At 36.3% G+C, this 16,532-nt stretch overlaps 2 protein-coding genes across 3 annotated transcripts in view; both read right to left on the reverse strand.

Moving 5' to 3' along the window:
- Positions 1 to 213: 213 nt before the first annotated feature.
- rab38b (RAB38b, member of RAS oncogene family) lies at positions 214 to 7,625 on the reverse strand. The gene is made up of 3 exons (XM_073829755.1): positions 7,387 to 7,625; positions 3,794 to 4,074; positions 214 to 2,444 (listed from the first exon to the last, which is right to left on the reverse strand). Exons 1-3 carry the CDS (start codon positions 7,595 to 7,597, stop codon positions 2,292 to 2,294), a joined length of 645 nt encoding a protein of 214 aa, XP_073685856.1. The 5' UTR covers positions 7,598 to 7,625; the 3' UTR covers positions 214 to 2,291.
- A 2,549-nt stretch (positions 7,626 to 10,174) lies between these two features.
- The window catches only part of grm5a (glutamate receptor, metabotropic 5a), a 37,905-nt gene continuing 31,547 nt past the window's right edge, over positions 10,175 to 16,532 (reverse strand). For both annotated transcript variants that reach the window (XM_073829059.1, XM_073829060.1), the window contains exon 9: positions 10,175 to 13,350. In XM_073829059.1, coding sequence (XP_073685160.1) covers positions 12,471 to 13,350 — 880 coding nt within the window. In that variant the 3' untranslated portion in view covers positions 10,175 to 12,470. The remainder of the gene's footprint in view (positions 13,351 to 16,532) is intronic.

Here is a 16,532-nt window from a genome sequence, read left to right on the forward strand (position 1 = left end):
AAAATGGCATGCAGTTGTCATGGTGATAACACTAGAGTTGAATATAGTGGTGGAAAGAACTACAAGGCTGTAATTTGACTAACCTTCCCACAGCCCATTATTCCACTCGAGAGATCACGTTTATGTTGTTATACAGCCATTTAAATATAATTGGTGATGATAGCTTTTACGTTAATAATGCTAATCCTGTAAGAATGAAGCCAGTCAACAAAACAAGGTATTTTTTTTTCATTCAGACTTTAGGTACTCCAAATGTAGACTTTACACTGCACATTTTTCAAGTGAATAGTTGGCGTAGGATAAAATGTTTCTTTGTTACATTACATTATATTGCAAAACCTAATATTTTTCATATTTCAATGTGTTTCTTTATACCTCAATGAAATAGCTCATGAAAACATATTTGACAATACAATGCAACCTCTAATAATACAACACCTCCCACATATCTTAGAATAAAAACTCTGTGTTTGCTGCAGGTGCAGATGGATATGGAAAGACAGTACATCAATATACACATTAAAGGATTTGAATAAAGCACATTGCGATGTAGGGAATCATGAGAGATTTATATAATGTCAGTGAGTCATACAGTGAATCACTGCAAAGGAGATGTGAGACGCAGAAGTGAAAAAAGGGATGAAATGGAAGGATGGCAGTAGATAAGAAGGGCCAGGATGTTCAAGGAGACTGAGCGAATGAGGGAAGAGAATGGCAGCTCTCTTTTTACAGATATACTCTGAGAAATCTATTTTGTGCAAACAAATAATAGATATTTAACTTGATTATAAACACATTACATGTGTTAGTGCAGGAAGCATCCTCATCTTCCGTCAACTAAAACCATAAGAAGCCCACAAAGTAGTATTTATCTAAGCATGACAGTCCTTTTACCTGATCTTATGACGAAAATGTATCTGTGGGAACTTTTTTGCAAGACATGAAATGCATACTGCCATTTACGTTTCGTGACATATTCAATGTCAAATGTCCACTGATTGGCACTAAAAGAATGTTTTGTTTTTTCTCCAGAACAGATGAACGTAGTCCACATGAGAAAATAATAGCTGAATTTATAAAAATGACTCTGTTCAAAAGTTTACATACACTTGATTCTTAATACCGTGGTATTACCTCAGTAATCCACAGCTCTTTTTTTGTCCCTTGTTTGTCCTGAACAGTTAAACTGCCCGCTGTTCTTCAGAAAAAAATCCTTTAGGTCCCACAAATTCTTTGGTTTTTCAGCATTTTTGTATATTTGAACCCTTTCCAACAATGACTGTATGATTTTGAGATCATCTTTTCACATTGAGAACAACTGAAGGACTCATATGCACCTATTACAAAAGGTCCAAACACTCACTTATGCTGTATTATATATTAATATGATATTTTGCATAAATTTCATATTTTCTTTAATTTAGTACTGCCCTTTAGAAGCTACAGGGGACACATAAATGTACCCTCTGGCTTTAAATGCATTGTGTTTTCTTCTGAAGAATCAGGCATTTGAACTTCTGTAATAGTTGCATATGAGTCCCTCAGTTGAAAAGATGGATCTCAAAATCATACAGTCATTGCTGGAAAGGGTTCAAATATACAAAAATACTGAAAAAACCAAAGAACCTGAAGATTTTTCAGCAGGCGGTTTTACTGTTCAGGACAAACAAGGGACACATGAACAACTATCACTAAAAAAAAAATCTGGTAACAACACAGTATTAAGTATCAAGCATATGTAAACTTTTGAACAGGGTCATTTTTGTAAATTCAACTATTATTTTTTCATGTGGACTATATGTAAACATCTTTTATGTGAAGTATCTTATTCAGATCAGTACTAAATAAAGATTAACATGCATTTTGTATGATCCCTCTTATTTTGGTAAAATAATTAACACTTTGCAGATTCTGCAAGGTGTATGTGAACCTTTGACCTCAACTGTATATTTTGGTGTAAATACTGATAAAACATTCCTGTTTCTGAAAGCATAGTCAGCCATCTGTGTGTCTGACAGAAAGAAGTTCTATTCTCTCACCTTGTTTAATCAAGCATGCTAGTCCAATACTTCCCAGGTTTTTGTTAGACATAAATAACACAAAAAGACAAAACAACGAAAAGTGCAGCTTCAAACATAAATACATTTACTCTGTGTGCAAGCTCAAAGTGTTTGTAGTTCAGTGCTGTAACTAACGGACAGATCTCTGTGGTGGTTACAGCTCATAGTGCTGGAATTGAAGGTCTACATTCTCTTCAGTCCAAGGACCACCAATACTGCTGCCACCTTCTCTCAGGGTTTGAAACATGCAGAACAAGGAATTTCTTTATCAGAGTTGAGCTGAGGAGAGATGGTATCAGGAACCACTGATTTCAAGATGTCATTCTCACTGGCAATTATGTGTTTCACGAGAAAGTTGGCAGCTTCATTAATGTTGATGTTGTCCTAAAATTTAGAAAGAAAGAAGATACATGAAACATTTTTTAGACGACCAGGTTTTAGATTGTTTGGTTTGATCATCAGACTGTGTTTGATTGCATTTGCCACTGAACTTGACCTGGGAACAGTAATGAATTATTAAAACCCATGAAAATGCTACTAGATGGAGGTTAATTTAAGACTGATTGGACTCTTCATTAACGGTGAATAGACCAAAGTGCCGAAATAAATAAATCGCTTTGAATAATCTCTATTGGGTTTAATGAGACGGCCCCAATGTTACAGCAGTCCATTCTCCTGTTTCCCTCAGCAACTGCTCTGCATGTGAGTGGCAGGACTAATTAGCATGCAAATATTAATAACCATGAATCAGAAGCACTAATCAAACACCAAAGGTTTTGACAATGCAAGTTCGGTCAAAAGATGTTTGTTAGACTGCTGTCAATGGAATAGAAAAGCTATTGTATTGCACATATAGGTGGTCCTTGCCATGTTGAGATCACATGACTAATAAAATAATCTTGAAACTCTTCGAACTCTTTCAGCTGTGGAATAAATTTACTACACTTGGAAATAAAAAAAAAACTTGGTTTTGCTTAAAGGTATAGTTCACCCAAAAATGAAAATTCTGTCAATAATTACTCGTTCCAATATGTCGTTCCAAACCTGTAAGACCTATGTTTGTCTTCGGAACAGAAATGTAGATACTTTTCATTAAATTTGAGAGCTTTCTGACCTTTAATAGACAGCAATCGGTGGGTTGTGGTACTCACATGAACACACACACTCTTAAAAATAAAAGTTCTTTATTGGCCTTGATGGTTCCATGAAGAACCTTGAACATCCTCAGAACCTTTCAAATGCAGAAAAGGTTCTTTATAGTCGAAAAAGGTTCTTTTAAGAACTGTTCACTAAAAGGTTCTTTGGAGAACCAAAAATGTTTTTTTTTTTTTATGGCATCACTGCAAAAACAGCCTTTTGAAAACTTTACTTTTAAGACAGACATGGAAAAGAAGAAATTGATGAATAAAGTCACTGTTTTTTTTTTTTTTTTTGCACACAAAATGTATTCTTGTGGCTTCATAAAATTACAGTTGAACCACTGATAGCACATGGACTATTTTAATGATGTCCATACTACCTTTCTGGCCTTGAACTTGTCAGAAAGCTCTTGGATTTCATCAAAAATATCTTAATAAAATCTTCAAAAATGTTTTTTTATTACTTTAATTCCCATGGTATTAGCATCTAAAACATCACTATACATGATACTATAGATTTTGTATGCAGACAGAAAATATTTTCTGTCATTGCGGTTGCTCCATCTAAAATCGTACCGATATGTTATGCCTTACCTTAGCAGACGTCTCAAACCAGCCCACAAATCCATTCTCCTTGCAGTACTGGTCCATCTTCAGGCTGTTGTTAGTCAGAAAGTCTCTATTTTGGTCACACTTATTGGCAAGGAGCACTGTGGAGATACTCTGGCCATTTGAAAGTATCAATTTTGAGTCCAGATCCTCCTTCCATTTGGAGACGGCCTCAAATGTGGTGGGTCTAGTAACATCAAAAACAATCAACGCCCCCATGGCCTCCCGGTAATAAACCCGCGTCATGTTCCCGAACCGCTCCTGACCTTCCAGTGCAGAAAAGAGGCAGCAGAGAAGGAGAAAAAAGGTATAAAACAACTGGGGAAAACACGACACAACAAAGACAAATGCCACTAACAATCAGAGGTTTGAGGCTGAGTTCTTGAAAGAAGTTTCTCATGCTCATCAAAGCTGCATTTGTTTGGTGAAAGATACAGAAAGGTACTATTTTAACAATATCCTAATTACTTTTCTAGGCCTTGAATGTGTCGATTGCATTGCTGCCTATGCAGGGTCAGAAAGCTTTCGGATTTCATCAAAAATATCTTAATTTGTGTGTCTTACAGGTTTGGAATGACATGAGGGTGAGTAATTAATAAGAGAATTAATTTATAGGTGAACTGTCTCTTTAGAGTATTAAAAAACAACCTCAAACTTTTGAACACCAGTGCATATTGCATGCATAAATTGCTTATAAATAGTAAGATATTTTAAGTAGCAGCTCATGGTCTCAATTCTAAGAAAAAGCCTGTGCCAGGATAAATCTGGCATGATTACATTTAGTGCAATGAATCTACTAGTGAAGAACACATGACTTTTTACAATTGTTTGTGCTTGCACTTTCCTGCAATGCACATCGTTCTGACCAGTATCCACAGCTAACTTTCCTGTTGTTCCTATTCAGTCGAATATGCTCGTTACAACTGATTTTTCCAGATAATGGCACATTCCATCTGTGTGCCTTTCTCTTGTCTGACTCTGAATGCAGCCACTCATCTGGGCTGCCAGCATTACACAACATTCCCTATGTAGGACAGCTGTTTCTCTCAGCTTGTTCTGTTATTTGTTCAAAATTTGAATCAGGAGGTGCGTGTTGATCTCCGTGGGTCTGACAGCAGTCTGCTTCGCACTCGATGGACCATGAAAACAAGAAATGCTGTATTGGTTTTGTTAATCCATATGGGCTTTTGAGATATTGCAGCACAGGTGTTGTATAAAGAAATATGAACAATGAATTACAGTGTAAATCATCAATCAAGTCTAACTAAATCTTGCCTTAATGTGTTTATGAATAATTTAATGCATTTACGAACAATTTTCAGGTGCGAATAAGAGTTTCTGTTGCTATCGTTGACTGAAATTTGATGAGGCAGTGGGGAATGTCCTTTACAGATATTGTTACAGTCACCTAACTTGACAACTTGGCAAAATGTGCGTGCTGTTGGAGAAAACTATTAGTCACTAACAAGGAAAATGAACTCAGCATGTTTCACTTCATGAAATTGTATGTCAGATGACTTCCTGGGCAGCAATGTGGAGTTTATGAAGCCCACGTGGATTTTATGACAGTGTAAGTATGACTACAGAGTCATGTCAGGATGAGAGTTTAACATAAAGCCAGTCCTAACAAGGACAATATAGTAATGATGACGTACAAACCCTTAAGTTCCTTAGTCTGGTTTAAAATCTAAGTGGTGTAATGCCTAGCTACTGTATAACTACATTAGGCCTCATACTCCCAAGTAAAGCAGTAACTGGGGATACCACAGTATACTTGCGTATGTAAATATTAAATATATACAGTTACGGTCAAAAGTTGACATACATTTGCATTACATAGCATTTTGTGTATTTGAACCCTTTCGAACAACGACTGTTTGATTTTGAGATCCATCTTTTCACACTGAGGACAACTGAGGGACTCATACACAACTATTACAGAAGCTTCAAATGCTCACTGATGCTCCAGAAGGAAAAACAATGCATTAAGAGCCAGGGGTGTAAACTTTTGAACAGATTGTGCACAGTTTTGTTATTTTGTCTAAATATCATATTTCTTTCATTTAGTACTGCCCTTCAGAAGATACAGAAGACAAAATAGGTTAAATTTACCCTGATCTTCAAGTTCAAAAAGTTTTCACCCCCTAGCTCAAGCACCGGTGAGGACTTAAACCTTCTGTAACAGTTCCTCAGTTGTCCTCAGTGTTACAAAAAAAAAAAAAAAAAAAAAAAAAACCTGTGGATCATTCAAGTAACAAAACAGTATTGAAATCAAGCGTATGTAAACTTTTTGAACAGGTTCATTTGTATAAATTCAACTATTATTTTCTCTTATGGACTATGTAAACGTCTTTTATGTGAAATATCTCATTTAGGTCAGTATTAAATAAAAAAATACATACATTTTGTATGATCCTTATTTTGGTCAAATAACTGACAACCTCAAAAAAATTTGACCTCAACTGTAAGTAAACATCTCAAGACCTAACACTACATTGGCTTTCCATGTTTTTGTTTTATCTAAGTCTTTTTGATTCAAATGTGTTGTTGTTTCGATCAGGTGTACTGATGGGAAAATTAAAGTGTAAATTACCGTAGCTGAGGACTGACAACAGTAAGTGCTGGAAATACACTTACCCGTGGTTTTATTAGGACCACAGTGATTTTCCCGCAGTTTCATCCGTGTGCTTTATCTCTCAATCTTTCTCACATGAGACATTGCTAAGCGGGCACGCGGAAAACGACGAGTTCTTAGCGGCCCGTGCCTGACACGTGAGGAGGACGATAAACAGGGAGGAGCAAAGGCTTCTGGTTTGGGAACGTATTTTGTAGCAGAACCATCTGACATTAAATTTAACGACGTTAAAGCCACTAATTTGATACTGACATAGAATTACTCTCTAAAGTTCCACGGATTTCCACCTTACTAAACAGCCAACCCTCACGGAAATTAACCATGATAGTGAAAGTGTAGTAACCACAGTTTTACTACAAATATATGGTCAAACTATTGTTAGTATAGCAAAACCATGGTTTTTGGTTTTTCAGTTTTTTTTCTTTCTATGTATACAAAATATTTAATTGTTAAATTTAAGCTACTAAAAATAGTTTAAGACAAAATCAAAACAGGACGGTCACGCCAGGGAATTCTCGATTTATGCTTAAAAAAACTATTATAATGTTAACAATATGTTAACATTTTACCATACAACTTTTAAAATATGCCTTATTTAATAATAATAGAAAGAAAAACTTCTTTTGGTGAAATAAGGTAGTCATATTAAAACTAATAAAAACTAAATAAAAAATAAAACCAATGCAATGAGTTTTTTTTTATTATTTTAAACAGGCCTATATATTTTTAACATACATGGTAGGACAACTTATAGTATTTTTCATTGGCTAAATCTTTACTGTGGTAATTGTTTTTAAGGAACATTATTATATAGTGATTAAACGGAATAAATTCCATCACGCGAGTTCAGTTATGTGCTACTTAAAAACTTCAGCATATTTTTAATAAATGCTGACACGGATATGTAGGCTTTGACACACTGCTGTAGCCTACTTTCTCTTACCTGCGATGTCCCACAGCTGCAGCCGGACGGTCTCTGTGTCCCAGTTGAGAACTTTGAGCGCAAAATCCACCCCGATGGTCGCTCTGTAGTTGGTGGAGTACGTCTGATGCACATACCGTTTGATGAGGCTGGTCTTCCCTACTCCCAAATCACCGATGACAAGGATTTTATATAAATGCTCGTTCCGATTGTTATGCATCGCTGTGGACATTTGCGTGTCCAGAGTTTATCACACTAACTAGTCATCTGTCATTGAACTTAAAGTGGCACCGCCCAGGGCGTGGAGAAACTTGTGACCAGCTGTCAGACAAACTGTTTGCTCATATGCACTAAATTTCCTGCCATTCAGAGTTTATTTACTCGTGGTGACAATAACAAATCTATCTATCTATCTATCTATCTATCTATCTATCTATCTATCTATCTATCTATCTATCTGTCTGTCTGTCTGTCTGTCTGTCTGTCTGTCTGTCTGTCTGTCTGTCTGTCTGTCTGTCTGTCTCTATCCGTAATCTGCCCATCCATCTGTCTAACTGTCCGTCTATCTATCTGTTTGTCCATCCATCCAGATCCGTCCGTCCGTATCTATCTATCTGTCCGTCTATCTATCTGTTTGTCCATCCATCCATCCAGATCCGTCCGTATCTATCTATCTATCTATCTATCTATCTATCTATCTATCTATCTATCTATCTATCTATCTATCTATCTATCTATCTATCTATCTATCTATCTATCTATCTATCTATCTATCTGTCTGTCTGTCTGTCTGTCTGTCTATCTGTCTGTCTCTGTCTGTCTGTCTATCTGTCTGTCTATCTATCTATCTCTATCCGTAATCTGCCCATCCATCTGTCTAACTGTCCGTCTATCTATCTGTTTGTCCATCCATCCAGATCCGTCCGTCCGTATCTATCTATCTGTCCATCCATCCAGATCCGTCCGTCCGTCCGTCTCTATCTATCTATCTATCTATCTATCTATCTATCTATCTATCTATCTATCTATCTATCTATCTATCTGTCTGTCTGTCTGTCTGTCTGTCTGTCTGTCTGTCTGTCTGTCTGTCTGTCTATCTATCTCTATCCGTAATCTGCCCATCCATCTGTCTAACTGTCCGTCTATCTATCTGTTTGTCCATCCATCCATCCAGATCCGTCCGTATCTATCTATCTATCTATCTATCTATCTATCTGTCTGTCTATCTATCTATCTATCTATCTATCTATCTATCTATCTATCTATCTATCTATCTATCTATCTATCTGTCTGTCTATCTATCTATCTATCTGTCTGTCTCTGTCTGTCTGTCTATCTGTCTGTCTATCTATCTATCTCTATCCGTAATCTGCCCATCCATCTGTCTAACTGTCCGTCTATCTATCTGTTTGTCCATCCATCCAGATCCGTCCGTCCGTATCTATCTATCTGTCCGTCTATCTATCTGTTTGTCCATCCATCCAGATCCGTCCGTCCGTATCTATCTATCTGTCCGTCTATCTATCTGTTTGTCCATCCATCCATCCAGATCCGTCCGTCCGTCTCTATCTATCTATCTATCTATCTATCTATCTATCTATCTATCTATCTATCTATCTATCTATCTATCTATCTATCTATCTATCATCTATCTATCTATCTATCTATCTATCTATCTATCTATCTATCTATCTATCGTTTTGTCTGTCTGTCATGTGTATGTACTGTAACATAGAGAGAGAAGTACATAAAGGAAGAGAGGAAGGAGGGGGTGGAACTGCATTCCACACTTAATCATGGAAACTGTGAAAATAACACAACCACAAACTCCAGTCTTGGAGCACAGCATCTGCAAAGACCTCATTTTGTGATTATATCCATGTATTCACACTGAGTAACACACACACACACACACACACACACACACACACACACACACACACACACACACACACACACACACACACATATATATATATATATATACATACATACATATTTAAATATATATATATATACACAGTACAGACCAAAAGTTTGGACACAGGTGTGTTCAAACTTTTGGTCTGTACTGTATATTTTTCTGTTTATTAAAGTTTTTACTCTACATTTGTGCAGTTTTCAGTGGGTTAGTGATATTTTTTAAATATATATAAATTAATAAATAAATATTTTTTAAACGGGTTTTTATACAAAAACTGCTTTTTATGTAAAATTCACTTTATAAAAGACCCACCTTTCTAACTTTAATTCATGGGGATAAGATTTTTGCCCATCTTTTGGAAAATCGTTTTAAAAGTAAAAAAAATCACTTTTATCAGTAGGTGGCTGCAGAGCTCCACTATTTGCTATTTGACCACCTGAAAGATATTTTTTCACAAGTTTTTTCAGTTGAATTCATATCTACAGTACAGACCAAACGTTTGGACACACCTTCTCATTCATTTCAGGTGGTCAAATAGCAAATAGTGGAGCTCTGCAGCCACCTACTGGTAAAAGTGATTTGTAGTAGTTGTTGTTTTTTTTTACTTTTAAAACTGGATTTTCCAAAAGATGGGCAAAAATCTTACACTAAGCCATGTGAAATTATGTGATGTTATCCCCATGAATTAAAGTTAGAAATGTGGGTCTTTTATAAAGTGAATTTTACATAAAAAAGCAGTTTTTGTATAAAAACCCATTTAAAAAATATTTATTTATTAATTTATATATATTACTAAAAATATCACTAACCCACTGAAAACTGCACAAATGTAGAGTAAAAACTTTATTAAACAGAAAAATGAGAATGAGAAGAATGTGTCCAAACTTTTGGTCTGTACTGTATATACAGTAAAAAAAATAACACTTGTAATTGAGTCCCCTTTAATAACACTCAGGTAAAACCAATAATTTTACACGCTTTAAAGAGAAATAAAAAAGACCTAATAAAACCTCAAAAAAACAGAAATATTGCAAGCTACATTCGTCCCACTGTCACAAAGCTTAATCCACTATGACCATCATATTGAATCAGCACAAAGAGTTAGTAGAAAAATACATCACACACACACGGCTGAAATCTACATTCTATGAACGTCTCGTCAGAAAAGGCAAAGAGCAAAAAATGCAAAAGACTTTTAGAAAATGTACAAAAGTTCCCAAAAGAACATTAAGCACTTATTTTAGCTAATGGCACTGCTCCGCATGCAAACATGTGACCTTAGTACATTACACCTATTCAAGAAGAATACTGCACATTGATTCAAAGAATAGATGTCTGTTGGTATACAATGTGCGTTCCTACTAAATCTAAACATTTCAACTTAAATCAGTTCATAAATTTCATACAAAAATCCTATCTTTAATGGGAGACTCTCAGTTTTTTCAACGAAAACTGTAATGCCCTGTGTGTAAAAATCATGTCCACAGTGTAATGTTTGAATTTTGTTTTTGGCTCAACTACTATGTGTATGCATTTGGAAAAAAAAAGCGGATTTGAAAAGGAAATGACTTGCAAATGGATTAATTATATTTTTGGAATAGGCCCTGCATTTATATATATATATATATATTGCTTTATGTATAAATAACCTGTAACTGTTTACAAGTCCAGGGTCAGTAACATTTTTTTAATGTTTCAGAAAGAAGTCCTTTATGCTTACTACATTTATTTGATCAAAAATACAGCAAAAGCAGTACCTCTAGGAACTTTTTTGAAAGCGTGAAATACGTACCGCCATGTACATTACGTGACATATTCGCTTTGAAATGTCCACTGAGTGGTGCTAAAAGAGTGTTTTTTTTCCTCAGAACAGATGAACGTACATATGGTACGTTTTATGTTTTATGATGTTGGTCACTGCAAGTTCTGATTTGAAATGTCCATTGTGTGGGGCTATAACTCTAATGCTCTGTGATGTTTGTAAAAATAACGTACCTTCTGCACTACACCTAAACATGAACAGTATGAACAAAATCGAATGTGATGTAAAATCGTAATCGCAAGCAAGACATTTTAGCTTGTTTTTTAATCTCTAATCTTATATCATAAGTCATGTTTTTCACAGGATTCGTACCCAAGGATTCTGCATCCTAAGTCCAGTTCAGTGCCGGCTGAGCTACCGATCAAGCTTGTTACGTCCGGAAAGCGAAACATATGCCGCTATGTGTGAAAACGATTACAAGTGTTCATTTTTGTCGGAAACTGCAGTGATATGTACTTATTGGTACAAAATTCTTGCTGAACAAAAGTATTTATTTATTTAAAAAAATCTTACTGACCCCAAACCTTCAAGTGGTAGTGAAAAAGTTGTTTTCTCAAATTTCGAAATTCCTTGTTGTAAATTAAAGTGACTCATTATTAAATACATCAAGTAATACTGGGACATGTTCATATAAATTAATAAATCCAGTCATCTAAAAGACATATAGTCTATATTAAAGTGTCAGATTTGTTCAATATCTAAATAAACCTGCCCTTACATCCCTTCTATTTGATTTACTATGAAAAATATAATAATAAAGTATTATTTTATATGAACTTATATGAAGTGGCAGAACATGCAACCTCTAAACTAGGGAAATAGCAAAAATGACCAATATTTAAACAAACTACTTCACGCTCGAAGGCTTAATTTGGTCCTACATTCAACCATTTGCGCATCCGCTGTATGTGAAGAACCGTGCAAGACGTTCAAGCATCTTGCTGACAGGCAACAAGAGAAATAAAAATGACATCGCCTGGAGCAGGAGTTTGGTAATTTTCCACACCTGTGTAGATTGACGTCGTTGGAATGTTATTAAAACTTGCAGTACACAAACTGACCGACATCAGAAACTTCTTGCCAAGAAGGACCATAAACTTGTCAGAGCGCTCTAGTGCAAGAGAGCGTATCAAGTACATCCTTAATTATCTGAAAAGCAGTTTGGTGAAGTGCCTTCCCCTACGCAGATCGGGATTTTGAGGACGGGCCGGATTCCAAGCACCATAAAATGTCCTCGGCGAGCGCTTCTATATTAAGAGTTTACACTCCTTGACATTTACAGCTGGGTTCTGCAATCTAAGCAGATGCAGGATCTCAGTAGCTGCCTCTCAGTCTCCTTCCTGCGCTCCGAATAATCTCTCAGAGTGAAGAGGAGCTTTGGCTGTAGTGCCGAAGCATCAGCTGGTCGTATATCGGAGAGCAGGGCTCACACAACGGCAGCTCCGAGGCTGGCGATGTGGGAGATTCGCTGATCGAGTCCACGGAGGAGTCTCTAAATGGCGAAGGTGGTGTCAAGGCGCCCAGGTCCTCAAAATCAGTGGTCCTGACCGCACACGAAGAGTCGTAGGTGCTGTCAAAAAGGCTGGCGGGTGAAGCCCTGCTACTCCCACCAGCGATGATGCCTCCGGCGATGCCTACCGCGGAGCGAGGGTTGGTGTTCGCTGCGGCCACCACGTCTGCGTAGGTGGTGACAGTGGTAGGATGAGGCCTTTCTTGCGGATGGAGAAGGAAAGAAGGGGAGCAGGGTCTTGGGACGGGGGCGGCTGTGTTTACGCCTGTTCCCGGTGGTGAACCAGGCAGCATCATGCTATTGAGCTCACTAATGTTGGCCGTGAATCGACTGACCACGCAGCTGATCTGATCCATGATGGAGGTCTGGGCCGGGGCGCCGTGCTGCAAGCGCTCCGTCAGGTATGAGGGTATAGCAACCACTTGTGCTCGCTCTTCATCACGCTCTTCCATTTCGCGCCTCTGCATTGATGGTCGCTGGCACACCGTTGGCAGTGGCGAGGGTGTCCGGGGGCGGTAGGTTACAGGGTAGCGCTGGTTTTTCTGAGAGCCGTCGTATGCCAGCTTCACACTGGTGTCTGGCGGCCGATCACAGCCCTTTGAGAAGGGCTTAATAATGGCCGTCTGGTTGGCCTCTTCCTTTTTCTTAATATGGATCGAAATCCGCTTCCACAGGTTTGGCCTGTAAGTTCTCTCGTTCTGTGCCCAGGTCACCGTTTTGCCATTGGAACTGTGGAAAGGAAACAGCAATGTGTGTTAATTTTTAAATATTATATATTATATATAAAATTCTGTCATTGTTCCAAACCCGTATGACCTTTGTTTATCTTTGGAACACAAATTAAGATATCTTTGATGAAATACGAGAGTTTACGAGAGAAAGGTAGTAAGGACATTGTTGAAATGTGACATCAGTGGTTCAACCTTAGTTTGATGAAGCTACAAGTATACTTTCTGTGCACAATTTCTTCTTCAACAATTATGCGACTGACACGGAAAAGAAGAAATTGTTGAATAAAGTAATTATTTTTGTTTTCTTTGTGCACAAAAAGTATTCTCGTAGCTTCATAACATTAAGGTTGAACCACTTATGTCACATGGACTATTTTGATGATGTTCTTACTACCTTTCTGGGCCTTGAACGTGTCAGTTGTGTTGCTGTCTATGCAGGGTTAGAAAACTCTCGGATTTCATCAAAAATATCTTAAATTTGTGTTCCTAAAATGAACGAAGGTCTTACAAGTTTGGAATATACTCACATAACAACAGTGCCTTTCATGTAACAAAAAGAATGAATAGAGGGATTTGACGCAACAGGACATACAAGCGTATACCGTTGAGGTCAAAAGTTTACACCCCCCTTTCAAAATCTGCAAAATGGTAATTATTTGACCAAAATAAGAGGGATCATACAAAATGCATGTTATTGTTTATTTAGTACTGACCTGAATAAGATATTTCACATAAAAGATGTTTACATATAGTCCACCGTGAAAATAATAGAATTTTTGAAAATTACCCCGTTTAAAGGTTTACACCCCCTTGATTCTTAATACTGTGTTACCTGAATGATCCACAGCTGTAGTTTGTTGTTTAGTGATAGTTGTTCATGAGTCCCTTGTTTGTCTGAAAAGTTAAACTGCCTGTTGTTCTTCAGAAAAGTCCTTCAGGTCCCACAAATTCTTTGGTTTTTCAGCATTTTTGTGTGTTTGAAGATTTGAACAACAATTACTGTATGATTTTGAGATCCATCTTTTCACACTGAAGACGACCGAGGGACTCATATACAACTATTACAGAAGGTTCAAATGCTCACTGATGATCCAGAAGGAAAAACTATGCATTAAGAGCTGGGAGTGAAAACTTTTGAACAGAATGAAGTTGTGTACATTTTTCTTATTTTGCCTAAATATCATATATATATTTTTTTCATTTAGAACTGCCCTTCAGAGGCTACAGAAGACAAAATAAATTAAATTTACCTTGATCTTTAAATTCAAATTTCAAAAAGTTTTCACCCCCAGTACTTAATGCATTGTGTTTCCTTCTTGAGCATCAGTGAGAATGTGAACCTTCTGTCATAGTTGCTTATGAGTCTCTCAGCTGTCCTCAGTGTGAAAAGAGGGATCTCAAAATCATACAGTCATTGTTGGAAAGGGTTTAAATACACAAAAATGCTGAAAAACCAAAAAATTTGTAGAACCTGAAGGATTTTTCTGAAGAACAGCGGGCAGTTTAACTGTTCAGGACAAACAAGGGATTCATGAACAACTATCACCAAACAAAAAAACACAGCTGTGGATCATTCAGGTAACAACAAAGTATTAAGAATCAAGTTTATGTAAACTTTTGAATGGGGTCATTTTTAAAAATTCAACTATTATTTTCTTTAGTGGACTATTTTTTATGTGAAATATCTTATTCAGGTCAGTACCAAATAAACAATAACATGCATGAGCAACTATCTGACTTCCAAAACATAAATTTAGACCAAATCTATAGATTTTAGTATGGATTTATGCGGGGCACAGAATCATCTTTTTCAAAAAAGTGAAAAAAGTCCTTCCCCCACACGATTGTTACGCCCTTGGTAATGTGCAACACTACAGCTTAAAGGCAAGAGAGAATAGACTCTGCCATTAGCCATCCTAAACCACCCATTCCAAGTGCAATTACCCCCTTATCCAATCCTGTACGTCAGACAGGAAATCTCTAACTTCAGTTCTCCTAATGCATCTGGGGACCCATCGACCCAAATGTGCGTAACTCCGGAGTTGCTCCAGGAATGATTCACAGGCATACAGGGTAATTGGTTGGGGTTCTTTTTTTCTCTTTCGAGGGGAATATTGGCTTTTTTTATGTGCTCTGAAATATGCTCAGTTGGGGAGTTGATTCATTTTCAGTCTAAACTCATTTTCATCCTCAAAAGCAAACCTTTGGCAGGCATTACTGAGAGATAAACAGATTTAATGCGAGCTTTATTTATTTATATATTTATTTTGTCAGTAGCGGCTTCTTCTGCAATTGAGAGTGGTGACTTCACATCATCTTATTATAAAGAGATAAAAATAAGGATTTTTTAAACTGACATGAAAAATAATTGACACGTCATGCCTCGTTATCCTTAAATCCGTTCAGCGTGAATCCAATTGAACCAAAGAGTTTTAAAGAAGCATAAAGGAAAAAATAAGAACAAATATGTTTGGCAATTCCCAACTTTAGAGACCTGAATAATCTAATAATCTAAATTCGAAAATTATGACCAAGGATTTATTGTAACCTCTCATTACAGCAGTGGTTCTCAAACTTTTTTGCTCGCGCCCCCCTTTAAACCTAATTTATCATATTATAAATAAACAAGTATTGCAATATTAATAAATAAATATATTAATACAATTAAATATTATACATAATAAAATATTAATAAATAAATACACTACCAGTCAAAAGTTTTTGAACAGCAATATTTTTTTACAGAAGTCTCTTCTGCTCACCAAGCCTGCATTTATTTGGTCCAAAGTACAGCAAAAACGGCATAATTTTGTAATATTTTTGCTATTTAAAATAACTGTTTTCTATTTTAATATATTTTAAAATATAATTTATTTGTGTGATTTCAAAGCTTATTTTTTAGCATTATTCCTCCAGTCACATGATCTTTCAGAAATCATTCCAATATTCTAATTTGCTGCTTAAAAACATGCATTATTATAATTATTATGTTGAAAACAGCGGAGTAGAACTTCTTCGAGTTTATTTGATAAATAGAAAGTTCAGAAGAACAGCATTTATCTGAAATAGAAACCTTTTTTAACATTATAAATGTCTTTATCATCACTTTTGATCCTTGCTCAATAAAAGTATTAATTTCTATAATTTCTTTTATAGAAAAAAGATTAAAAAAGAATATAT

The sequence above is a fragment of the Garra rufa genome, chromosome 23 (assembly GCF_049309525.1).
Source record: "Garra rufa chromosome 23, GarRuf1.0, whole genome shotgun sequence".
NCBI classification, from domain to species: Eukaryota; Metazoa; Chordata; class Actinopteri; order Cypriniformes; family Cyprinidae; genus Garra; species Garra rufa.

Excerpts from the sequence above, each read along its gene's own strand:
- rab38b (XM_073829755.1), bottom strand. The coding sequence starts at position 7,597 with ATGTCCACAGCGATGCATAACAATCGGAACGAGCATTTATATAAAATC. Across the intron at positions 4,075-7,386 it reads GCAGCTGTGGGACATCGCAG|GTCAGGAGCGGTTCGGGAAC; the intron begins GTAAGAGAAAGT and ends CTGCACTGGAAG. Across the intron at positions 2,445-3,793 it reads GGTTTGAGACGTCTGCTAAG|GACAACATCAACATTAATGA; the intron begins GTAAGGCATAAC and ends TCTAAATTTTAG.